Source organism: Pseudopipra pipra, chromosome 28 (genome assembly GCF_036250125.1).
Source record: "Pseudopipra pipra isolate bDixPip1 chromosome 28, bDixPip1.hap1, whole genome shotgun sequence".
NCBI classification, from domain to species: domain Eukaryota; kingdom Metazoa; phylum Chordata; class Aves; order Passeriformes; family Pipridae; genus Pseudopipra; species Pseudopipra pipra.
The window spans coordinates 406,642-431,602 of NC_087576.1; the positions used below are offsets into that span (position 1 = coordinate 406,642).

General features: G+C 57.2%; 1 protein-coding gene across 5 annotated transcripts; it reads left to right on the top strand.

The window, feature by feature from the left end:
- The first annotated feature begins 4,143 nt into the window (after window positions 1–4,143).
- Window positions 4,144–17,268, top strand: SFRP1 (secreted frizzled related protein 1). 5 transcript variants are annotated; one of them, XR_010425493.1, is made up of 4 exons: window positions 4,154–4,779; window positions 9,267–9,344; window positions 15,178–16,303; window positions 16,337–17,268. XR_010425493.1 is itself a non-coding variant. In XM_064638116.1 (3 exons), exons 1-3 carry the CDS (start codon window positions 4,245–4,247, stop codon window positions 15,498–15,500), a joined length of 936 nt encoding a protein of 311 aa, XP_064494186.1. In that variant the 5' UTR covers window positions 4,154–4,244; the 3' UTR covers window positions 15,501–17,268. The 5 variants fall into 5 exon arrangements, 3 of the variants coding, with proteins under 3 accessions (XP_064494188.1, XP_064494189.1, XP_064494186.1); XR_010425494.1 differs by having other exon boundaries at window positions 16,353–17,268; XM_064638116.1 differs by having other exon boundaries at window positions 15,178–17,268.
- The last annotated feature ends 7,693 nt before the right edge of the window (window positions 17,269–24,961 follow it).

The following is a 24,961-nucleotide window of genomic DNA, read 5'->3' on the forward strand; positions in this document are numbered from 1 at the left end:
ACCTGTGCTCCCCAGCCACACTTTTCTTTTGTTGGGTAAGGAATGACTTGCAGCTCCTTTCACGTGCACAGCTCGGCTGCTGCGGTTTTATTGAACGCCAGCGCTCGCTGGATGTTATTCAGGCAAACTTTATATATGCCACAGACCCTCTCAGCAGCCTGCACCTGGTCCAGGCAAAGCTGAGCCTCACGGAGAAGAATGTGCTGCAATGCAGCAAGTTATTACAGGATAAATATTTATAAGCCCCTGTAAACATTTGCCGTCGGTTCCCTCCTGGGACTGGGGGCAGACGGTCAGAGTTTCAACAGTGCTGAAGGCATTAGCTCTTGTAGTTCTTTACATGTTATCTCAGCTAGTAAACCCATTGCTGATCCTGTATGGTTATAGCATTTAGTGGTGCTAATTTCACACTAACACGAGACAGCAGCTGGAATTGTGGCAGGCCTTGATCCTGGCCCTGCTCGTGGTGGAGGTGTCCCCTGCAGCCCCAGGGGCGCTGGGCACCTGGCCAGGGTGCCTGAGCGGGTCCCCACAGCTGCAAAACCTTCCCTGGTCGTGGGAGCTGCGTCGGTGTTGTTGGAGCCTTGGAGGCAGAAAACAAACACTGCTAAACCAACATCCTCCTCGGGGCTGACCCCGGCAGGGGCTATCAGCTCTCGGCTGAGGGGGGCTAATCTAAAGCAAATACTCCCTGGAGGTGTCCAGGAGCTGTCCTGCCACGGCAGGCTCTCCGTGAGGGGACATGGAGGGTGGGCTGCCTCCCCTGGCACGTCCCATCCCCTCCCTGGAGGGGCAGCCTGAGCCCTGCGGCCAGTTGGGCTCATCACCCCATCACTGCTGCCTCTGTTGGGGCTGAGAGGGGGCTAACGCAGGGCTGGGAAACTGGGGAAGAAATGCCAGGGCAGGCAAGGCCGTGACTCCTCCGTGCCCTCCAACGCAGCAGTAAAACAATGAGCCCTGGGCAACGGCGCTGCTTGCATGGGACTATTTGGGGGCTTCCCTTTGCTGCTCATGCACGAAAGCCAGTCATTTGGCAAAAATCAGCTCAGTTAGCAGGCATTGTTCCTAAAGAGCCAGGGCCTGAATGGGCTCAGGGCTAATATATTCTATTATCCCACGCCTGCCTGTTTCCCCAGGGCAGTGTGGAGGGAAAGGCACATTCCAGCGTCTGGGCCGGGGCAGAGTGTGCCCAGAGTGGGCAGGGAGGGCGGGACAGGCGGGAGGGCACCGCTGCCAGGGGCACAGGGCCACCTCGGCCACCACCCGCCCTGTCACCGCTGAGCACCTGCCTCAGGTGGGTGTGGAGCGGGGCGGGGTGCTGAGCTGCGGGAGGGGCGGGCAGAGCGCCTGGTCCCGCGGCTGCCAGGACAAACAATGGAGCCAGGAACAGGCACGGTTAATTGGGCTGGGCTTTTCACAGGGCAGGAGAGGTCTGGGGACAGCCAGAATGGTGCGTGGTGCAAAGCCTCTCGTTATTCAGTAAGAAAATCTTAGCCCCTGTGGGAGAGGCAGCAATAAATGGCTGTAAAGTAAGGTTAAATGATGACATTAGAGACTAGGCAGAGATTTAAGAAGCAGTAATTAAGATTAGAGAGATTGAGATTTAAGAAGCAGTAAAGGGCTACATAATTATGAAGGGAAATGGCTGTGCAGGCTTCACTCAAAAAAGTTGGTGCCCAGTTCAGAAGGGGTTTGTTGAAAGAGCAGCCCTTCCTGGGCAGCTGCTCTCTAAGAGGTCTTATACTGTGTGTTAAGCAATTTAGTGGCCTAGACCAGAGCTGTTAACTTTTTCATTTTTTGTTTTTTTTCCCCTTCTCCCTTCTTTCTTCTTCTTCTTTTTTTTTTTTTAAGAAAAAATGGTTTGCTGGCAACTGTATTTGCTGGTCAATTGTATTTCAGTTCACAACTCGCTCTTGGATTCCCATTCAGGCGCTGCTGCCATGAGTGTGGGTATCAGCCACGGAGGGGAGAAGGCAGCCAGCAAAGACCTTCCCTGGGCCGAGTTCAAGAACCGTGCAGGCCGTGAGTGTGGTTGGATTTGGCAGCCAAGGCATTCCCAACTGGAGCTTTCCTGCTTGGAGCAGTGAACTGTGGCAGGCTCAGCAGCCACTGTCCAGCGTGTCGGGGCTGCAGCCAAGCCCACTAATGAGTGTGGGATGCTCCAGGGCACATGTCCTGGAGTAATTGTGACAGGACATTTACCTGCTGCCACGTGGCATTTGCTGACCCCCAGGTAACTGGAACCCTGACTGCAGTTTTATGGCAGTGTTGCTGCTGTGGCCTTTGGAGAGCTCCCCAACTTTCGAACAAGAGCTTCCCGAGTCCCCACCTTGCCTTCCTACCCGTGACGTCCCTGTCACACTCCTCAGCCTGGAACAGGATGGTAGCACTGCCAGAGTCAAATGCCCATTGCTGCTCTACAAATGGAGAGGCTCTGACACTTTCCTATGACCTTGCCATGGAATGGAGAGTCACTGGAAGAGTTTGATTCCCGACCAGTGCCCATGAGGTAACACCTGGGTGCAAACAAAGATGCTCGAACAAAGCCTCGAGCAGATCAGTGCCCTGCTCCGTGTTCCACATTACACCTGGCTCCTGGGACACGGCACTACGTTCTCAAAATTAAGTGTTTCAGTGTCTCTGGACTGGTTTTGGTGAAAGCAGATTCTATGCTGTCAGAATTTCTCAAGGGATGCAAAGTTCATTTTGCAGTTGTTTCTCGGTGCAAACGGTGGTCAGTGCTTTGCCAACATTTCCTGAGCCCGAGCAGCAGGAGGGGGCCTGCTCCATCCAACTGCTTATTTCACTCTGCTACAGCCTCCTTACGGCACGGACGTCTCCTGTTAATGCTGAATTCTTCACTTCATTAGTGGTGCAAACTGGCTGCTCTCTTCTGCTGGCCCTCAGGTGAAAGTGGCTCTTTCAGGCTTCCAGGCTTCAGAGCCTCTTCCATTTACCTCTCAATGAGGTGTAGTTCCTGTATTAAATGGCACAAGCTGTTTGAGCCAAAGGCAGCAGCAGGAACAAGAGCTTCAGAGGAGTCTGGAGGAGGGAGCTCAGGAGAGCCACTGGAGAGCTCAGGAGAGCTCCCTGGCACAGGGACCTGTGGGCAGAGCTGCTCAAAGGCCAGAGCCTGTGCACGAGGGCTGAGCCGGCTCCTCCTGCCCGGCTTGTGCCCAGGGACACTGCTCTGGCCCGGAGCGCCTGCACTGGCACCCAGGTGGGCTCACGGCCACAGTCCCCCGTGTGCCCAGCTCCTGGCTTTGGGGGCAGCGAGGCTTTGGGGGCCCTGGGGAGCGTGGCAGGGTGAGCGAGGAGCAGGGAGTGCAGCTCCCGCTGTTCCCAGGTGCGATACCGCTTTAAGGAACAGACCCTCTTTCTCTCTCCTAGGTTTTTTTTTTTTCCCTTCTTTCCAAATACCATAGTTTCTGTTGGAATTTGTCCACGGGGAAATGAGGTTTGCGCGGCTCAGTCCAGGTTCACAGAAACATCTGCAACCTTGGAACAGGCGCTCGGGAGCGCCGGGACCTCCCAGAGCCGCCCGGGCACGGCCCCCGCGAGGCTCGGGCCGCCCACCGGAGCCCCCCATCAGGCCCCTGTCCCGCTGCAGGTGGCGCCGGGCCGGTCCGTGTTCCCGGTGCCGTGGGTCGGTCCGGGTGTGCGGGGCCGTTGTCCCGGGGCCGTTCCCCCGTTCCCGGTGCCGTGGGTCGGTCCGGGTGTGCGGGGCCGTTGTCCCGGGGCCGTTCCCCCGTTCCCGGTGCCGTGGGTCGGTCCGGGTGTGCGGGGCCGTTCCCCCGGTCCCGTTCCCGTTCCCCGTTCCCGGGGCCGTCGGGGCCGCGCCGCGCGTGGGGCTCCCCCGGCCGGGGGGGCGGGGCCGGGCGGGGGGGGCGGGGCGGGATCGGCTCCCGCGGCCCTGATTGGCGGCGGCGGGCGGGCGCGCGGCGGGCGGCGCGGCGCTGATTGGCTGCCGCGGGCTCACAAACCCGCGGCGCGGCGCGAGCGCGGCCAGAGCGGGGCCGGGGGGCGGCGGCGGCGGCGGCGGGGCCGGGAGCGGGGGGCTCGGAGGGCTCGGAGGGGCTCGGAGGGCTCGGGGGGCTCGGCGGGGCTCGGAGGGGCTCGGAGGGGCTCGGCGGGCGGGCGGGGGGCGGCGGGTCGGGGCCCCGGGTAGGGCGCGGCAGAGGGTCCGCCGGGGCGGCCGCCGGCAGCGGGCGGCGCCGTCGGGGCCGGCGTCGGCGGGCGCGGCGATGGGCAGCGTGCGGGGGCCCGGCGGGGCCGCCCTGCGGGCGCTGCTGTCCGTGGCCGCCGGGCTGTTGGCCTGCGGCGGGGCCAGCGAGTACGACTATGTCAGCTACCAGTCCGACCTGGGCCCCTACCCCGGCGGGCGCTTCTACGCCAAGCCCCACCAGTGCGTGGCCATCCCCGCCGACCTGCGGCTCTGCCACAGCGTGGGCTACGACAAGATGGTGCTGCCCAACCTGCTGGACCACGAGACCATGGCCGAGGTGAAGCACCAGGCGAGCAGCTGGGTGCCACTGCTCAACAAGAACTGCCATATGGGTACCCAGGTCTTCCTCTGCTCCCTCTTTGCCCCCGTCTGCCTGGACCGGCCGGTCTACCCCTGCCGCTGGCTCTGCGAGGCCGTCCGTGACTCCTGTGAGCCCGTCATGCAGTTCTTTGGCTTCTTCTGGCCAGAGATGCTCAAGTGTGACCAGTTTCCCCAGGATGACGTCTGCATTGCCATGACAACTCCCAATGCCACCGAGGTCTCCAGGCCCAAAGGTAAGGCATGGTCGGTGCTGCAGCCTTGCTCCTGGCACTGCTGTCTGAGCTGGCAGAGCAGCTGTAAGCCCAGGAGGGGCTGCGTGGGATCGAAGGGGGTCTTGCGGCAAGAGGAGGCTCACCTGAACTCTGCTTCTTGGCAGCAGCCCTGCTCCAGCCTCCGAGCACTCGCGGCACACTCCTGTCCCCAGGAGGGCAGGATGCCCTGCCAGCTGCTCATCCCTGTCCCGGAGCCAAGCCTCGGGACAGGCTGTTTGGGGCACGGCGGGGGTGCACCGGGGCTGGGCTGCAGCCCTGGTGGACCAGGGCCCGACCCTCCGTGCTCAGGTGCTGCGGTGCCCTGGCCGCGGTTCTGCTCCCCAGCCCGGCTCCTGCAGGGCTGCTCCGGGCAGCAGGAGGGTGCGTGGCCCCCGCGGCGTGAGGTGCTGGCTGGCTGCAGTCAACAGTGACTGTAGTTCTGGAGGGATCCCCCGCGTCCCCTGCAGTCCTGGGGCAAGAGACGGGGCAGCCGGGGCAGTGAGATCCAGCCCTGCCCTCGGGTGGGCTGTGGGCTGGAGCTGGGGCCAGAGACCTGCCAGGAAATGACCAGGGAAAGTGGACGGGATTCGTGTTTGTTCCCATTGCGTGCGGCACGTTTCTGTGGTGCCAGACTGGCTTGTTTGTTTGAGTTGCAGTGAGTCTGGCTTGTTGCTGGAAACTTTACAATAAATAAATATCCTGATGTCACTTTGGCATTCGCTGTCGGAAACCGGGAGAGGCTGGAAGGAGGGATGTTTGTAGAGGGAGATGGCAGAGGGCTCTAAGAGAGTGCAGTGCTTTTTGGGGAGCAGAGCCTCATTGGAGGGAGTGGCACTCCCGATTCCACCGGGCATAGTGCTGGTGCTTGGGAGGAGCTGGGGGTCGGGGGTGGGGGGCTGAACTGTTGCCGTGGTTTCTGCTCTGTGTCCAAAGCTACTCTGGAGGGGCAGCTGCCCTTTGCAGTTACCTGCACAGACAAAGGCTGTATGTGGTGCTGGGCTGGCAGCCCTCACCCAGCTGGCAGGGACCGTGCAGGGTCATCCTGCCCATCCTGGAGGGACTTACACTTCAGGGAGCCCTTCCAATACGGGGCAGAAAGGGGTGTCCTGCAGCAGAGGGGTCCCTAGGAGCCTTGTGGGGGCACATGGAGGGCTGTGGGCTGGCAGGCACGGGGGACACCCAAGCTTGGCACCCAGAGGAGCTCCGTGTCACATCTCACAGTGGCATCCAGAGCCAGGTGGAGTGTGAAGCCTGTGCCCGTGCCAGGGGCTGAGCTCTGGCTGCTCTCATTCTCAGCCTCTCCTGACACTGATGGCAGTACAGCCACACTGGCTTGCCCTTACTGGTGTGATTGCTGGAGGAAGCTCTTTGTTTTCCAGGAAGGCTCTAAAATAATATGTCCTGTGTGAACCTGGACCCTTGGTCAAGACCGCAGCCGTGTCTTGTGTTGCAGGTACAAAGGTTGCTTTTATTCCCCAGGGACTTGCAGCCAAGCATGCTCCTGGGGCAGCTGGGTCTGAGCTGCCCCTTCCAAGGTCCGAAATAGAGTCTGAGCTGTTTGCAAGTCATTCATTTTACAGACAATGAGCCAAGACCTGGGAACAGTCTTCTAGATGAGCAGCATTGGCCAAGTTTTCCTATGTGTGATTTTAACAACTTTCTGATCACCTTTCAGACCTGTCTTGGCAGCAGCACTGGGGTGGGACACTACTGCTTTCTTTTGGTGCTCCAAAGAGCTCAGAGTGAGCAGAGCAAAGTCCAAGTTAGCTGCAGCCACTGCTGTGTTCTGAGCCAGCACCGCCGGGTCTCCTGCGCTCTGCAGAGGATCCGCCGGCAGCTCGGTGACTGCAGGGGCCAGACCCCTCACCTGGGCTCTGGCACTGCCACTCCTGCAGATGCAGAGTCCTCCTGGGTGAGCTGCAGCTCAACCCTTGTCCCTGTGCTGGTTGGGTCCTTCCCTCTGTCTGGGCTCTGCCGTGGGCTCCCTGTTTGTCTGTGTTTTCCGCCAGTGCCAGCTCCTGGACCCGCTTTGCTTTTGGGCACTGGGGTGTTTCCTGTTGATTCAAAGAGGGTCAGAACCCAGCAGTGTCCCCCCTTTTCTCTCGGCACTAATAAGAACGAGTCCTTTCAGTATTTTTCCCCGTTAACACCTTGAAATTGGAATTTGTTTCTGCCTCTCAAAGAGCTGACCTGTTGAATTCCTTTCTCCTTAAGCACAGGCGGTAAAGCCTGCAGGCCCACGGGATGCATCAGGGGAGTTGCAGATTAATACAGCATTACACATTCCTTCTCCTGCCCCTGGAGTAAGCTGGCTCTACAGCCAGGCATTGGAAAATGGTCAGCAGGGAACAAGCGAGCTGGAAGCAGGCTGAGGTTGTGCTTGGAGTCGAGCCTCAGCTGCAGACAGGCCCCAGCCGACCTGCAGTGGGCCAGGAGGGTGGGCTGGACACCTCGGCCACGGTGCCTCAGGGGGCTGGGAGGGCAGGTGGTTTTGAGGTAGCTGTGGCTTTACAGAACAGCAGTTTTCTTGGGGTACAGAGCTGTGCCAGAGCTGGCCAGGCCTCTGTCATTCGTGGCCCTGACTGTGGCGTGATGTGGTGTCCCAGAGCAGAGGACAATTTCCCTCCCTGTCGGCATGGGACAGTGTCCCCTGCACGTCTGTGCTGTGACAGGGCTGCAGGAGGCAGGGCTGGAGGATGGGTCGATGTAGATTGGATAAAAAGAAGTTTTTTTGCAGTGAGGATAGTAGAACACTGGCACAGGTTACCCAGATATGGAAGGAACCCCCCCTTGTTCCTGAGGGTGGTCCCCAGCACAGTGAGGAACTCCTGGCTCTGCAGCAGATGGAGCCCTGGGGCTGTCGCCCTCCTGGGAGCACCCTCTCTCCCTTGTCATGAGCTCATTAAATGTGTGGCCTGGAAGAAAATATTCTGACTGCTGATTTTAAAAATAAAGTGTTGGGGATGTCATCGGTGTCCCCAGAGGTTGGCCTCTGCCTGTGTCACTCTGAGTTAAGATGGCAATGGTGGCAATTGCACGTTAGGGTTTTGGAAGAGGAGGTTACCCAGGTGATGGGCAGATCCCACAGGTACAGAGGTACCAGGAGTGGGACTGTGCAATTGACTGTTGCTGCTGTGAAGGCTGACTTGTGACTTGTGACTTGCACAGAGGGGCGAGCAGAAGGCCAGTTGCTCTGCATGTGTGATTAATAAAGTCGTGGTGCATGTCCCCAGGAATTAGGATTTGGCACAGAACAGATTTAGGGGTGGTGAGAGGGAAAGAACAAGCCACAGAAAACAAATGTCTCGCCTGAACCCCTGTGGGGCTTCTGTGGCTGAGGAGACATGACTCTGTGGTCGTGGCCGTGCCCCTCTCGCCAGCTCTGCCCTCTCTTTCTGGGACACCTCTCTGCTTTTCCAGTGCAGCAATGCTGTGGGTTTGCTGGGCTGGCTGAGGGCTGGGAGGCCGCTGCTCTGCACGCAGGGACCGGCAGATGTTTTGCTGCAGCGTTGTCCCTGAGAGTAACTCCCTTGTGTGGGAAGAGCCCTCCATCCTGCTGGACCAGGAACAAGCAGCATCTCCCGGCTCCATAAATTCATCTGCCAGTAGCGCAAATCTGCGTCTGTGCTGCTGGGTGGTCTCTGCTCTGGCTGCAGGCAGGAACCTGGAAACAGATTCTTATTCTCTGGGTGCAGTGAGCTTTCCTCCCAGGACATGTCCCAGTGAAACCTCCTGGGCTGGTGTTTCCCAAGAGGCAGATGCTGGCCCCTGCCCAGGGCTGGCGAGCAGAGCCAGCTCTGCTCCTCTGAGCCGGGAGGCTGCGCTGGGCTCAAAACAAAGAAGCAAAGAAGACCCTGCTCTGGGACAGGGTGGGAGGGAGGGCAGTGAGGGGCTAGCCAAGCGCTGCCTGGGCAGCCTGCAGGGTGGTCCCCAGCACCCAGGGGAACACTGTGCTGAACTGGGCTGTCCCAGTCCTGAACCCCCCTGCCTGGCACTGGGGTGGCCTCTTGGTGCATGAGCCTTCCCTGGGCACCATCCTCCTGCTGTGCTGGGGTTGGGGCACCGTGTGCTCACCTGGGCATGCCATGGGGAAGGAATGTCAGCAGGCTGTGGGCCAGGCTCCCCTCAGCTGAGTGCCTGGTCCTGAGAACTGTTCTCCCTGCCAGGGCTGTCCTCTTGCTGTTGGCAGCTGCCTGCCCCTGCCTATGTCTGGCCTTGGGGGCACTGACAGCATTGGAGTGGGGTTGGCAGGAGGCTGCCCGTGGCCAGCGCTGCCCTGTGATCTGGTGTAGGGCTCCTGGCCTCAGGCAGGGTGTTGTCCTGCAGAGCTGGGAGCTGGGAACCCGGGCAGGGTGCCTGGGCACGTGCCCCCCTCGAGGGCAGCGGTCTGGCAGCGTGGGCAGCCTGGCTCTGGTGCTTCTCGAGCTGGCTTTTCACTGCCTCTCTCTTTGCTTCTCCTCTCCTGCCAGGAACGACTGTGTGTCCCCCTTGTGACAACGAGATGAAGTCAGAGGCCATCGTGGAGCACCTGTGTGCCAGCGAGTTCGGTGAGGAGGAGCGGGGGGCATGGGGGGGTTCCCAGGTGGGCAGGGCCAGCACAGCTCCTGGATGGGGACCCCCGGGTTCCCCCACTGCCCTGCCCGGGGCGGTGGCGGTGTGGCCCAGTCTGTCCCCGAGGCCAGCAGCCTGTGCCTCTAGATGTCAGTGTGGGTGCGTGGAGGAGGGCGCTGCGGCGGGGCTGGGCTGGGCTGGGCTGGGCGTGCGGGATGTGCCCGTCCCGGGGACAGGGCAGGACAGGGACAGCGGGTCCGAGGCAGTGCCCGCACACTGCCTGGCTCAGGGGCAGTGCTGTGCATCCCTCCTGCTCGTCCTGGGGAAATGTGGGGCCTGGGGTCACCTGCCAAAGCAGCGGTGCTGCCGCAGGGGTTGGGGCAGAAGTGGCAGTGCCGGTTCTTTGGGGAACTCAGGGGGGTTTGTAACTTAACCCTGGTGTTCCCAAGCTTCTGTGTGCTTGCAGGAATAATGCATGGACCCTTATTCTGCCTGCAAGCATGAAGGAGGAAACCAGCCTCCTTTTCCCCCAGATTGCTTGTGCTGCTGTTATTTCTTTATGGCAAAGTTGTGCTGCTCTTGTCGAATCTAGGCATAAAACCCCAAAGCCAATCCTTGTCTAGCTAGAGCCAAGATGGGAGCTTAAAAATGCAGAGCTACTTGAAAGCTGTGTCCTAAATATATTATGAGTGAGTGAGTGAGTCAGACAATCGGAGGTAAACTGAACTTCATTTTAAAAAAAAGATTATCACAGGGAAAAATATTAGCTTTCTCAGATCAAACCCAGAATTAACTGGTTGTGACATCCTTGCTGGTGTATGTGACTTTCCTGGAAGGTTATTAAAGGCATATTGAACAAGGTGTGCATTCCTGGGGGATTAACACTCGAATGTGCCCTGTGCCAGAGTGTGCTGTGCAAACCCAAACCTGCTCTGCATGCTGGCGTGTTACCCTTTCTGCTGGAAATGAATTCTCAACTCTCCTGCAGATTTGGTATGCCAGAAGTCCTAAGTTCAGCTCAGGCTTTTTCTAAGAGGGAAAAGCATCAACAGGAACACCCATGTAATAGTTTCCCAGGAATGTGCATACTTGGTTGGTGGGGGAATGGCAGCAGGCACTCAGTGCACAGCCTGGCTGGGCAGCAGGAGATGCTGGGCACTCAGAGCGGGGTGAGCTGGGGTGCTCAGAGCCCTGCCCTGGGCAGGCACGGGGTGGGAGCTGAACCACAGCTGCCCCTGCCCCACTGACAGCGTGGGGAGAGACTGGGGCAGGGAGCAAGTGGCCTCTGGGACCAGCCCAGCTGGTTGGGGCAGGGGCTGCTTGCCTGGGCTTGCAGAGGCTCTGGTTTGGGGACCTGCATCCCAGAGGAGGAGCCAGGGGCACTGGCTGGTGGGTCACTGCAATCCCCATCACCTTGCCAGAGGTGTGTGAAGAGTGAGCTGAGGTGGCATCCTGCTGGTGGGCAAGTGCCAGGAAGGCAAATAACAAGTTTGACCACATGCTTGTTGTCAGCTTCTGCCACTAAATATCCTCCTGTGCTCTGGGGCAGTTACACAACGGGGAGCAGAGGCCAAACCAGAGGAATTCGTGGCCTCGGCAGAGCACCTTGGGACAGTGACTTGCCCAGTGTAAGTTGTTATTGGGAAATACTGTGGTGACAGTGTCCAGAGGGTGGAAATATTTCTTGGCAGATGTGGCCAGTCTGTAGCCAGCTGGGAGCAGGAGCAAGGGCTGGGATGCAATGCAGGTCCTACCTGTGCCCTCTGAGGGCAGGCAGCACGAGGGCTCTGGGGGATGTCTCAGCTGGGGTGAGCAGAGGAGATCTGGGCTTTAGGAAGTTTTCCCAAAGCACAGTGCGTGGCCCTTGGATCTTTGTTTAGTCTTGGGGCTTTACTGTCGTGGGGTGATTTCTCAAGGAGAGCTGTTTATCTGGCTCTAAAATAAACTCCTGACCCTTCAGACTGAGGTTCTTCATGCACATCCACCAAGGTAAACACTGGCAGCTGACAGGTTACAGATCCTCATCAAAGCCAGACATGTACAATAAATGTTTAAACTAACATGTGCTGCATGGGGCAGCTGTTGGTGGGTTCTGCACCGATTCCCACTGTAATTGTTACTGTAGTTTTCTCTTAGGAGCTCCTTACAGACAAGAGGTGAGGAGCACTTTGCCCACCACAGATATGTGGCTGTGCCAGGGTAGGAGGTGGCTGTGTGGCAGCCCTGGGAGTGATCTTGAGGACAGTGCAGGAGGAGGGCTGCAGCCAGCTGTGAACACAGGGAGACTGTAAAGGAAAGGCAGAAGAGGGTGCTGGGGCTCAGAGGGGTGCCAGGGGACTGCCAGCCTCGTGGTCCAGCAGAGCTCTGGGTTTGCCTTCGTTTGAGCAGTGGTGACCGTGGGCTCTGGGTGCTGGTTTGAGGTGGCTCAGCAGCTCCTCCAAGAGCAGGACAGGTCCCTGGGGTGTCAGGGAGGGGTGCCAGGCCCCTGGCCTGGGCACAGAGCCGTGCAGGGGGCTGGGGCAGGTCCGTGGGTGTCACTGCAGTGTAGGTTTTGGTGCAGTGCTGGTGTGCTGGGGCAGGAGGGATGCGAGAGGAAGTGTGAGATTGGCCTCCCGTGCCCCCACTGCCGCCTCCCCCGGCTGCCCTGGGCTGCAGCCAGCGCTTGTTTCTTACTCCTGGAGTTCATTCCATGCTCTGTTTCTCTTAGTGATTTTATTTATTGTTTCTGCCCTTTCTCTGGGGTCTGAGGGGATCCTGCTGAACGGGCTCTGTGGCACTGGGGACTGCAGAACAATCAATACATGCTGTTTATTTTCTCCCGGTGACTGACAGCTCCTTGCCTGCAGTCTTCTCCTGTTACAGCCCTAATGTGTCTTCTGGCAGGTTTCCTCCTTCTCAGTGATTTCTAAAGGAAGGAGAAATGAGGCTGAAGGAACAGTGGAGCTTTCCCTTCTCTCACATTTCCTTTCCTGCCCATGAGGTGCTGGAGTGGGGCCCAGCAGGCAGGAGAACACCAGAGGCAGGGTCCTGGTGACAGGACCTGTGCCACGTGGGGCAGTGGGTGCCGGTGCTGCGGCCGATGCCAAGGCAGCCTGTGCAGCTGCTGGGCTGGAAAGGTGGCACGTGCTTGTGGCGTGGGCAGCCCTCTGGGTCTCCTCCTGGGGTCAGCTCCTGCCTGGCAGCCACGGCTGAAGATTTAGTGTGTCCAAGCAAACACATCCCGGGGTCTCAGAGGCGATTCTGGCCCTTCTCCTGCTCGGCGCTGGGGCGGATTTGGTGCAGCACGGGGGGAGCAGAAAGGCCAAGGCTCCCAGTGAGGAGCTGTTTGCTTTGGCAGCTCGGCTGGGGCCCGAGCCAAGGCTCCCTCCATCCTGCTCCAGCCTCTCGCTGCCGCAGGGCCGTTCCCAGGGCTGGGGAGGTGCCAGACGAGCTGCCCCAGCAGCGGCTGCACCGGGGTCCCCCCTGCCAAACCCCGGGTTTTGGGAAAGCCACGAGCCAGGGGCCACCTCCCTCTGTGGGGTGGGGAGCTCTGGGAGTGGGATGTGCACTGGGAACAAATGTGCCCTCGGGTGCTGCTGGTCTGGTGTGTGTGGGAACACAGCTTTGATACCCGGGGGCCTCACCTGGAACATGGGTTGTGGGAATGTGGCCCAATTTGGGGAGCAGTGGGGGCCAGGGGGGCCAGGTCACTGAAGGGGGGTGAGGGCTGAGCAGAGATTGTTGTGCTCTGTGATTGCTCAGCCTGCAGCACTGCAGGCAGCTGGAGCCTGGTGCTCCCTGAGCCAGGCTGTGTTCACCTGGGCAGCACTGCAGGCTGTTGCTGGTGACAAGGACATCACTGCTGGGAAGACTGGAGTCCGACACAAACTATTTGCACCCCTGATCTGCCTCCTCCTTCACCCCCCTTGGCGTTCTCCCATCTTGGCTCTGTGCGCTGCTCTGCACGAGCAAGGTTTGGATGAGGTTTTGGTTCACATCTGGATTTGTGGTTCCCCTGGGCAGCTCCCATGAACCTGCATGGCTGGCTGACGAGCTGCAGTGTGCAGGGAAGGGAGCAGCTGTGAGCTCCCACGGCACAGGATTACCAGGCCTCCTTTGTCTTCCATGCTTGGAGCAGGACAGCTCCTGCACCAGCTGCCAGGTCCTTTTCTTCCTCCAGCAACAAGGATTGAACCTTGCAGTGATCCCAGCAGAGCAATCTGCAAACAAGCCATTTCACAAAAGTCTCTTATTGTGCCACTGTAATGGTGTTTTACATCCCTCCTGCACTGGCCACTCCTGTGCTTAGTGCAAGGGCTCCAGGTCAGCACAGATAAAACTGAGGCTCACACTGAGGGTGTTGCTGCTGCTGCCCAGTTATGTCCTGGAGTTTAGAGCTGCCCAAAAACTACTCGCTTCATTTTCCAGATTTGTTGCAAACTGATCTGGTTCAGCATCTCCAGCTCCTTAAAGCTGGAACCTCTTTAGCTCCTTAAGCATCCTGAATTTGGAAAACGGATGGAATGAAAGTTTTGCTTGGGTTTCCAGTCCTGGATTACTTCCCTGTGCAGTCACAGTGTAACATGACAGGGCTCTTGGCAAACCCAGCGGGTGTTTTTGGCACAGGGGCAGGCAAACACCGCTGCCCCTGTTGCCAGGGCAGTGGATGGGAGCAGAGGGGGATGTCTGTGCTGCCTGCTCGGGGTTGTCAGCGCTGTCCTGCTGCCATCCCTGGCTGGAGGGGGGAGCAGCGCTGCCTTCCAGGAAGCAACACGTGTTTGCTGCTGCACGTTCCAGCAGAGCAGGACTTCAAGGAACGGTGCTGCGGAGCCAGAGGCTCCTGTGGGCTGCCTGCACCCGCCCTCGGACTCAAATGAGAAGGGACAGCAGCCAATTAATCACCTCTCTGAGCACTAGTTATCTGCAGCTCTGAAGTAAACTCCCAAACCTTGGAAATGTGTTAGTAATTTTTGGCCATATGTGCTTTTCCCCAAAAAGGAGGCAAAGCCAAATGGCTCAGACGTGATACTTTAATGTACAACACATTTTCATCATTTTTACCATGTATGCAAAATTCTTCTTCATGGTCAAGCAAAAGAACATTAATTTTATTTTTTTTGGGGGGTTGGGATTAGCTTGGGAAAATGTTGAACCCAAAGAGGAGAGTATTTTCCATGGAAGTTGTATCAGACCAACTCCCCTTCTCCTGGGGAGGGTGCAGGCACATGTCTGTTCTGGGCCCTTAAGGCTGTGTGACTGGGTCTCCTCAGCTCCATGCAGAGACTCCCAGTGCTTGGAAACTTGTTTCACAGGCACCTGAGGGCCGGTGTGACTGCAAACAAATGCTTGAGAAGCCAAATTGACCTTTTAAATGATCCTTTCAAGAATCTCTCCATGCCTCCAGAGCAGGGAAATCACCCTGTTTACTTAGCTAACGTTTTTCTTTCAAAGAGCTCCTCGGCAGCTGAACAAGTCCCCTCTCAAGCAGAAAGCCTGGATGCTTTGCTGGGGGAAGGGGAACAGACACGTCAGTGTTTGACCTTGATGCTCTCCCGGGCTTGGGGACGGCTCCATCTCAGGCACAGGGTGTGTGTGACACCACGGGCCACGTCACTGAGCAGGGGGACACGGAGCTGAGTGGGGACAAGGGGGGTGCAGGAGCTGAGTGGGGACAAGGGGGGTGCAGGAATGGGGCACTGGATGTCTGCAGTGGGGCAGGGCACTGCTGCTGTCCTGGGGTCACGGTGCCAGTGCCCCCTCACCCCCAGCCTCACTTAGCAAAGGCTTTGTGCCGGTGAAGGCTGCTCAGGAGTTGTGTTGTTTTTCCCCTCTCTCTGTCTTGTTTTGCAGCTCTTAAGATGACCATAAAGGAAGTGAAGAAGGAGAACGGGGACAAGATGATCATCCCACGGAAGAGGAAGGCACTGAAGCTGGGGCCCATCCGGAAGAAGAACCTGAAGAAGCTGGTGCTGTTCCTGAAAAACGGGGCAGACTGTCCCTGCCATCAGCTGGACAACCTCGGCCACTACTTCCTCATCATGGGCCGTCAGGTGAAGACCCAGTACCTGTTGACAGCCATCTACAAGTGGGACAAGAAGAACAAGGAGTTCAAGAAGTTCATGAAGAAGATGAAGTCTCCTGACTGCCCGACGTTTCCGTCCGTGTTCAAGTGATGCGGGAGAGCCGCTGCCCGGGCTGGGCTCGCCCCTCTGCAGCAGGGGTGCTGGAGCCAAGCCCTCCTGCTGCTCCACCCTGCTCCTCAGAGCTCCCTCAGTGACCCCAGCCCTCCCACATCCCGCTGGCCTGGGCGTGCCACGTGTGTGCCCCGAACAGTCGCTGGGGTCACACGCGGTGTCTGTCCACGGCACCTAAAGACCTGTCACTCCACAGACATGTGCAGCCATTCAAATAGCAGCTGTCAGGTAAAGAGGGCAAGCAGAGGGGTGTGAGGTGATGTCCAGAGGTTACACACCTGCAGAAAGGACCCTTGTGACCATGTCACTCCTGTCTTCATGGCTGCAGGATCGCCCTGAATTCCTGTACGAACCAGAGCCAGCTGATCAGACAGACATCCCATCCTCACAGTCCCCTTACAGCCTCTGAGAAAAACTCCTAATTGCCCTCACTGTAAAAAAATCCCGTTGTAGTCTAAATGTGCTTTGTCTAAGCCTTAACCCCAGGTCCTTGTGGTGCCTTGCTGGGCTGGAGCCCTCCCTCACCAGCATCTCTCCAATGTCTCACCAGGTGCCTGCCCTGGCCTCTGCCACACTGTGAGCCCCTCTTGCCCAGGGCTGTGCTGCTCCCTGGCAGCCCTGGAGCCCCCAGGCCATGCCCTGCAGTTGTGCACTAGCCCTGGGGGCAGAGGGGGCTCTGTGCCCCACCCGTGCCTTCAGCCTCACGTGGGCCCCTGGCACAGCAGGTCCTGCTGAGCTGCCCTGCCCTCGGCCTGGGGGGCACTGCCCTGCAGGGGTGGCCAGTGCTGCTGGTGCCCAGAGCTGCTGGTGCCCAGTGCTGCTGGTGCCCAGAGCTGCTGGTGCCCAGAGCTGCCACTCCATCTGAGCCCCCTCAAGGGTTGGCCTGCCCGGGGCTCCAGCTGGGGGGAGCTCAGGGCCAGCTCCTCCAGCCCATGTCAGTCCCTCACTTCCCCAGTGATGTTTGGATGGTTCCTCCAGGCTCTGGCTCAGTCCCAGAGAGCAGCAGGCTGAGGACTCGTCCCCAGGAGCTGCAGGGAACGCGGCGGCTCCGCCTCTCCCTCCTTGCTGTCCCTGTGGGACCCATCAGTCTGGGCTTTGTCTGTTTGATCTGGGACAACTTGGCTTTGTATCATTCTACATTTTTTTTCCCCCTAATCAAAATGTTGTGTTTGTATGATTTCAAACAGTTTATGAAAGACAAAGAGTATCTCATCCGAATGATTGCATTTATCGACCAAACTGAAATGCATTATTCTGTTAATTGGACAAGTTCTCTTTTCCATGGACCCATATCATCCCACATTCATTGTCCTTCCTGCTTCCATTCAGTATTCTCATCCATCAGCAATACTCTAGGAGAATGAATATCTGAGAGCTGAGATAATCCTGCTGTATCATGGTTAAATGAAATAACAAATCCTCATTTTTGAGGTTTGAACCAAGCCCACTCAAAGCTGGTAAATTAATTATTCCTTAGCTCAGGAGTGCTGTTTATTCCCCATGTGGGAACAGAGCTGTGGACTTGGTTGTAGAAGAATTCCACGAAGAAGCCAAGCACTCTGAGGAATGATGTTTCACAGCTAACAGAGAGATGGATTTAGGACATGAACTTTGTAGAGAGTCTCACTAGGTTGTCTTAGACCACCATTTGTAGTAGTGTTGTTTCTTTATTGCAAAATTAATCATTGTAGATAATGTGCTTTTATCAGTGAAGAAATAAATAAACAAACCACAGGCTTTAACATCACAGATTGATGAGGTGAGTGATGGAGAGGGCTGGCAAACCCAGCTGGGTGGGAGATGGAGTGAAAGGCTGGTTGTCTGGGAGTGCCCACAGTGGCAGCACCACAAAAGCCTCGCAGGGACCGGGGCAGGGACCTTCCATCTCCCCTGGTTCCCCTTCCTGAGCACCCAGGGCAGCAGAGGAGCTGGCCTGGGGGCTGTCAGCAGTCCCAGGGGGTTGGACTGGGCTGCCCAGAGCAGTGGTGGAGTCACCATCCCTGGAGGTGTTCAGGAAATGACTGGATGTGGCACTTGGTGCCACTTTGGTTGATGTGGAGTTCAGTCCAAGGTTGGACTCAATGACCTTGGAGGTCCTTTCTGCCCCAGTGATGCCATGATTCCTTGCTGCCTGCCTGCAGCAGCTGTAGCTCGTTGCAGGGAGAGCAGGGCCCTTCCTGGGAACATCCTGCTGCTTTGGCCAGTCCTGGCTGCAGCTCACAGGTTGTTTGCATTAAGGTGATTTTTTACCCACCTGAGGGTGAATGTGCTGCAGTCCCAGTTGAGTCTCTGGTGCAGGGGGAGGTTTGAGAGCTTGGGGGAAGCAACAAGTTCTTTCTGCAGCACATTTGGCTGGAGGCATCAGCAATGCTGACACCACGAGAGAGGTAAGGCCAGTGCTGTGGGGCTGCTGCCTGGGGTCTCCTTTTCCCAGCTCAGAGCTGGTGCCTGGGGTGGTTTGGGCTCTGCTTTGTGCATTTCACTGCTGGGTGGTCTGTGATTGCTGGACAAAATGTGAGCACCAGGTAGATTGAAGAGGTGCAGGAAGCCAGGCAGTGTGTTTGCTGAATATTTACCAACTCAGTTCCTTCACTGACTTCTTGTAACTGACAACTCTGAAGTATCTTTATGTCCTGTAAAAAGTGAGACTCACAGTCAAGTGCTGCATGTGGGGGCATTTGCTGTCTTTAGGTTTCCTGTGTTGCTCTCTGATAACAAAAGTCTACTGAAACCTGAAATGGTCTAAGTGTAGACTAAGGAGAAAGCACCCGAGGTCCTGGAGTCGTGCTCATGCTGGATCATATGGAGCAAACAGACTTTGGCTGAAATGAGAAAGCATGAGAGGCTCCTTAGATCAGACACTGCCTGTCTGCTGGTGTAGCATTCCCTGGAGCAGAGAGATGTGTGTTTGTGCAGTTTATGGGTACATTTTACATTTTAAAATGTCAGATGCTGGTTGTTATAATGAGTTCCAGTTTAGGTTACAAGCATTTGTGTAAATGCTCAGTTTAAGACGTGTCATGCTGGGAGACAACTTCAGTTCTGCCCTGCTGAGGGCTGTGGGGTGTCCAAGGGACAGGGACGTGCCACCTCTGGGCTGCTCAGGCTTGCTGTCTGCCTGGGCTTATCTGAAGTAAGAATCTTAAATCCTAAAATAAAATATCATCCTTTTGTGACTCAGTTTATCCTCCCAATAATGTTTATCTTCTTTGCTCCAGCATTCCTTCTGTCGAGTACCGCCCGTTAATTGAGTTTCTGGCCTCCAGTTGTAGTTCAGTTACAAACAAATACAGTTTTCTTTCATGCTATACAAAAAAGTCATCTTCCATCCCTCAGTTAATTTTTCCCATTACTGGCAGTCTGCGTTCTGCTTTGACCTCTGCTGGGGGAGAACTGTTGAGCAGTTGGGGAGGACTGGTTCTCCTGGGGCAGGCAGGGTGTCAGCCTGGTGTCCTGCTCTGTGCATGCTGTACATGAGAGGGGGTGACACACCCCGGCTGTGCCAGCCTGGAACTGGCTTGTCAGGGGCTCACAGGCAGCAGCTGCTCTGGGCTCATCAGCCAAACAGGCAGGGTCCTGCTTTCACCAGCTGTTCACAAACAGGTAACCCAGGGCTGCAGTGACTGCAGCACAAGTGACTGAGAAATAACAGAAGCAGCAATAACAGAAATGACAAACTGCTTCCCTTGGCAGGCAGATGGAGCTGCTCTGACAGCAATCACTGCTCTGGGCAGTGCCAGGGGGAGGGGGGGCAGATGAGCCCCCCATGGCTAGAGATGGGCCCCCAGTGAGGGGCTGCTCAGTGAACACCCAAGGTCTCAGCTGGGATGTTCTGCAGAGCCACAGCGAGACCCTCCTTCCACCCACCCCAGCACCAGTAGCACTGCAGAGAAAATGCTCCACCGTGTTCCAGGGGCTGCTCCTGCTTTCTCACTGCATCGTGCTGGATGACCCTTAAAAAGGACACACACACACACGTAATTAAAGCCACCCTCCACCCCAAGGCCAGAGCTGTGTCTGGAAACCACTGCTCCCTGGCGCGGAGGCTCCTTTTCCATCCCAGCCCAGCTCCGCACGCCGTGGAGAACGGGCTCCTGAGAGCCAGGAGGGAGAAACGTCTTCCAGTGTCTTCAGCAAGTGCTTTTGAAATCCCTGTTTTGCAGAGGAACAGACTTTTTTTGTTACTATTTCTCCCCCGGTAATCCCCCCCGAGCCCCTGAGCGTGCTGCCTGTCGGATGAGCTGCTCCCTCTGGGCGCTCTGTAGGTGTCTGAGCCACGCTCCAATGTCCTCCTTGGAAGGGGAGTGGGGCAAGCTGGCGGCTCCTCTGCTCTTGGGAGCTTCTCGTTGCAGACAGGCCCACGTGCGGGGTCCAGGAGCTCTGCAGCACGTGGCTGCCCGCGGCAGAGCCCGTCCCGGGGAGCCCTGCGGGAGGAAGCGCAGATCAACCTGTCAGGGTGGCCCCGTCTGCGCCACGGTGGCCTCGCAACCTTTGGAAAATGAGGGCTTTGTTTCAAGGACTTCCCATCAGAGGCTGGAATCTCCTCTGGGGCGGCAGCCTGCCACAAGAATGCTGCCTGCGTGGCGGGATCGGGGTCCGCCGTGCCCCTGCCCTTGGCACGGCTCTGCCCTGGCCCCGTCCCCTCCTGGCACAGCAGAGTGATGGATCTGTCTCCACTCGCAGGGCGAGGGCACGGGCACGCTGCGGCACAGCGGGCTCCTCTCACAGCCTGCCAAGATCCCAGAGCCACGAGCAGCCAGCAAACAGTCCCTCTTTTCTGCAGGAGTGTGCTCGGGTGGGGAGTTCGCTGCTGTCTGAACAGTTTTTCCTTTAGAGGCAACCAGGAGATGTTTGCCAAGCCATCGCTGTGGAGAGTGAGAAGAGGGGAGCCAGGACAGGGCTGGCAGGAGCCATACCTGGGACAGTCAGCACTGCAGGGTTTGGGGTCCAGCTCTCTGCTCCCACTCCTGAGGTGTGGGAAGAGCAGCTCTCTCTGAGGCTCCGTGGGGCTGCCACCAAAGCTCTTCTGCTTTTTCTTTAGCTTAGGTTGGGGCAGGTTGGGCTGTTGGCAACCTCTGGTTCAGCACTTCGCTGCCTCTACCTTTCTTCAAACTCTTGAGTTATTAATGTGGCTGAGAGGTTAATTTACTGGGAGGTGTAATGTTGTATATGAATAAATTATGGCCCCAGAAGGATGGTGGAGAGGGAGTATCTCTGCTGTTACTTGGAAAGAAATGAGGAGATCAGGGCATTTGCCTTGGGCAGCCTCTCGTGTGTTCAGAACCACGTTAAACCCCCCAAATAACAAACTGCAGCCCCTTGAGGCAAATGTGACACCTTTAAATGGGTCATCCTCACGTGGGGGTGATCACACCCAGCCCAGTCTGCTCAGCTCCTGCACAGCAAGGGCAGACACAGCTCTGGAGAGGGCTGAGCTGGGTGTGGGAGCCCCGAGGTGGTTCCACGGGTGGCTGTGTGAGGCCATGTGCCTTCTCCCGGGGCTCCTGTGACAGTGGTGGCCGTGTTGGCCTGGCCAAGCCCATGGTGCTGGCTGGCATGTTCAAGTTTGTGTGTCAAATGGTCTTTGACAAACATTTAGCCTGATATTAAGGTTTTATTAAAGTCCCTCTCCTGGATTAGCTCTTGCTGAGACTTGAGGCATGACTGTGGGTGATGATTAAACACTGTCCTGCACAGCTGAATCTTTGCAGCCCTGCCTGCCTGCTCCGGAGTGTTTGCAATTTCTTCACCACTTCATGATCTTTCCTCTCACTCACCCTGAATGTTTATTTAATAATCCTTGAAGACCTTTTAAGCTTCCTGGGTTTAATGTTTGCTAAACACCCTGTCACTTCCACTTGTATTGATAATTCCCGGCCCTGTGCTTTGCCCTGCAGCCACGCCAGGGGACGGGACAGCCCCACACCAACACAGACCCCAAAAGCTGGTGCTGCCCCGGGGGGTCCGTGGGAGCTGCAGGGGGGGCTCCTCAGCTGGATCATCTCCCCTTGCATTACCTCAGCCCCCGCTCTCCCCGGGCCCTGGCAGTATTAGTTTCACAAATTCATTTTCCTTCACAAAAGCTTTTGGTTACTTTGGGATTAGGGACTGTTTAGAGTTCATTGTTTTCCCCGAGCTGCCTTGTTTTGCTGTAACGCTGAGACGCCTGGGCTGCAGGAACCTAATCCCCCTCCTCCTCCAGCAGCCCAGCTCTGTGAAAATCCGTTCTCTGCTTTAGTGCAAATTGTTGATGGGAGATAGCAGCGGGTCTTTCTGCTTCCATTTAACGCGTCAGCGGGGAAAGACATCTGCTTGCAATTATGGGCATGGCCTCGCTGAAGGATTGGCCTGGTAGATTTTTGTAAGATAATAGGAAATCTTTATCAATTCATAATTCCTGGTGTCGAAGAGCGGAATATGTTTCATTTAAAATGTTCACCTTCTATTTTACAAAATTGTGGGATAAGCCATGAGATTGATATCAAGGGAGGAGGCTTGGAGTGTGCTCTGTGCTCCCTGTGAAGGGCCAGTCCCACCTTTCCCACGTGAAAACCTCTGAGCAGGGGAGGGCCAGTCTGGGGAGCTCTGCTGCTGGTCCCTCTGCCACGTGCCCAGAGAGGCAAATCCTTTTGGAAATGATGTGCTGCTGACTTTGCAGCGTGCTCTGGAACAGCAGAACTGTCCCCAGCACAGCGCCCAAGGCATTGGAATCTCTGGGATGGGGCGAGTGGCTGCAGAGGAGCTGCTGTGCACCAGCACCTCCTGAGCTGGTGGCCAGACCCTGTGGCATCCTGGCACATCCCCAGCAGCTGCAGGAATAGCCTCGGGGGCAAAACACTGTTCTCACTTCCCCCCAGCCCAGAATAGCTGTGCTGGAGGGAGTGCTGGCTGCCTGCCCCGGGAGGGCAGCTCGGGGGCCTGGGACACGCTGGGACAGGCTCGTGGTCACAGCATGGGCTGCCCAGAGGGCTGGAGGAGGCTCCTGCTGTGCTGGGCTCCTTCCAGCCCAGTGGGAGCCTCCTGCCTGCCCGGGGAGCGGGGAGGGGGCTGCTCTCTGCCCTGATCCTCCGTCTCCCCTCGGAGCTGCTCCTGGCAGGACACGCTGTCACTGCAGCTATTCTTGGCCCTGCTCAGCCTGTTTGTCAGCCCTCTGGGAGGCTGCTGTAATCTCCCCTGTGATTGGGGGTCTCAGAGCGTGTTCAATGCCATTAACAAAACAAGAAAATAACAACAATAACGATCTGTGCTCAGGAATGCTCCTGAGAGGAGCTGCAATTGCATTCAGTGCCTTTCAGCTAAGAAAGCTCCTCATGCTTCAGCCTTGGCAGATTCTCAGGGGCTGCAACTCCAGCTCTGGGAACTTTCTGTGCTCTCTTGTCCATCAGCTCCAATTCCTGTTCCCTGCTGTACATTCCTTTGCTTGGACGTGGAGCTTCACCTCTGGGGAGAGGTGGAGAGGTGTGTCAGGCTGCAGAGACAGTTCTCCCTGTGGATGTTGGACAGACTCGGGTGCCCGTTGTCCAGAGAGGCTGTGAGGTCCAGGGCTTGGCAGCTGCTCTCTGTGCTGATATGGAGATGCTCTCCCTGGTCCCAGTGAGATCATTTAGGGTTTGATATTGTTCTGCCACCACATCTGGTCTGCTCTGGGGATGGGAAGCATGTCCTGGACTCCTGGGCTGATGGCACTGCCAGTGCACACGTGTGTGAAGCAAGGACAGGCTGCTGCCAGCCCCTGACCATGGCACAGACCAGCACAGTCCAGAGGAGCAGCTTGTGATTCAGCCAGGCTTGAGAACAAAACAAAGACATGAGAAGGGCGGGGGAACTTCTGGGCTAATTTCTAAAATGCCATGAATTTCTGGGGGCTGCTGGAATGGCCAGATCTTGGTTGAGGCAGGGAGGGAAGGTGTGGCTGGGGATGCAGGGCTGTGAGTGCCGGGGGCTGCCGGGTGCCCCGGCCTGAGGACACGTTTGCTCCTTGCAGAGGAGGAGCAGTCTGGTTTCATTTTAAGCTCCCAGATGTTGGTCGTGTTACCAATGTTTCTTTTGACTGAAGCAAATTCAAAACATCCATCTTTAAATTCTCAGACATGGGACGTGGGGAAGCTCATTCCTGCACAGCTCCCGGCCCTGCCCTGGCAGGGTGTGCTGTGGGTGTGCCATGGCATCCTGCCACGGGCACATCACCTGCCCTGGGGAACAGTGCCCCTGGGGTGGGCAGCCCAGCACCCTCCAAGGGCAGGCTGGGGGTGCTGCTGGTCAATGGGCACGGCAGAAGGTTCTGGAGCCCCACAGGCTGCTCTGAGCTGCCCATCCCCTGGGCTGGCTGCCACGGGGCCAACGTCCTTCTTAATCGCCTCAGATTTGGGGGGGTGAGAAGCAGCTTCTGCACAGCAGTGTGAGGTGTGAGTTTTGCTTAATGGAGACTTCCTGGGCTGTTTGATCTGGGAAGCACCGGCACAGCGCTGGATGGCTCCTGCTCCTCGCTGCAAAGTCCCTGCAGAGCAGAGCAGGTTTGATGTTCAAAGGGGCTGTGAGCTCCCTCCTGTGCCGACTACACCCCCGGGGCTTCCTTCAAGGCACGGAGTGCACGGGCTTGGGCAGGTTTTCATGCTTTTATCGTTTAAAAGACAGCAAGTCTGGAAGCAGAAGGAGAGTGTTCTGGCAAACCCCATCCCCTGTGCCTCCCACCACACTCTGGGTTGGTCGGCAGCTCCTGAGGGACCCAGCTGCCAGCCCAGCCCTGTTCACCCTGGAAAGGTGACACAGTGGGGCTGTGGGGTCTGGGGTGTCCCCCGAGCCCTCCTGTGGGAGTGGAGAGGGGCACCCATCCGAGCTCTGGAGGTGATGCCCCTGGGGAAGGTGCAGGCTGGTGGGCTTGACAGTGCTCTCCTGCTGATTTAGAGCATTAGATTATGCGGGTTTGAGTTTGATTTCTTCCCCCCTCCCCAGTTTTTTAGTAGCTGACAGTTGTTACCAGCATGAGGTACTAACTTTTTATTTTGAACGCATGAGCTGGGGCTCGTTAATCACTTCCAAATGTCCCCGTCTGAGGCGATATTGTTTCAGCATTCAGCCACTAATTTTTTGAAATCTCTGAAATAAGACTCTGCTCTCGAACATGTGCTGGAGAGTCGTTCCTTTCCGCTGTATTTTAAAAATATACATGTGGTTTAATTCAACAAGAGGGCTGGAGGGGACGTTTTTCCTCCAGTTTTTTCCCCCCCCTCTTTTTCTTTAGAGCTGTATCTGCCAAACCACCCGGCTCTGAGCCAGCAGCAGCCCCTGGATGATCCCAAATGCATCTGGGGGTTAAAAAGTGTGTTTCTGGGAAAGCCCAGTGCTGCCTCCCTGTGATACAGATGGTGAGGCATCCCCGGGGTCGGGGCAGCTGCCACAGCTCAGGGTGCAGGTAGGAGGCACAAGGAGAAGGGCTGGGC

Bases quoted from the DNA above. Each gene is read 5' to 3' on its own strand.
- SFRP1 (XM_064638116.1), top strand. From the start codon at position 4,245: ATGGGCAGCGTGCGGGGGCCCGGCGGGGCCGCCCTGCGGGCGCTGCTG. The intron at 4,780-9,266 runs GTAAGGCATGGT...CTCTCCTGCCAG, and splicing joins CGAGGTCTCCAGGCCCAAAG to GAACGACTGTGTGTCCCCCT. The intron at 9,345-15,177 runs GTGAGGAGGAGC...CTTGTTTTGCAG, and splicing joins CCTGTGTGCCAGCGAGTTCG to CTCTTAAGATGACCATAAAG.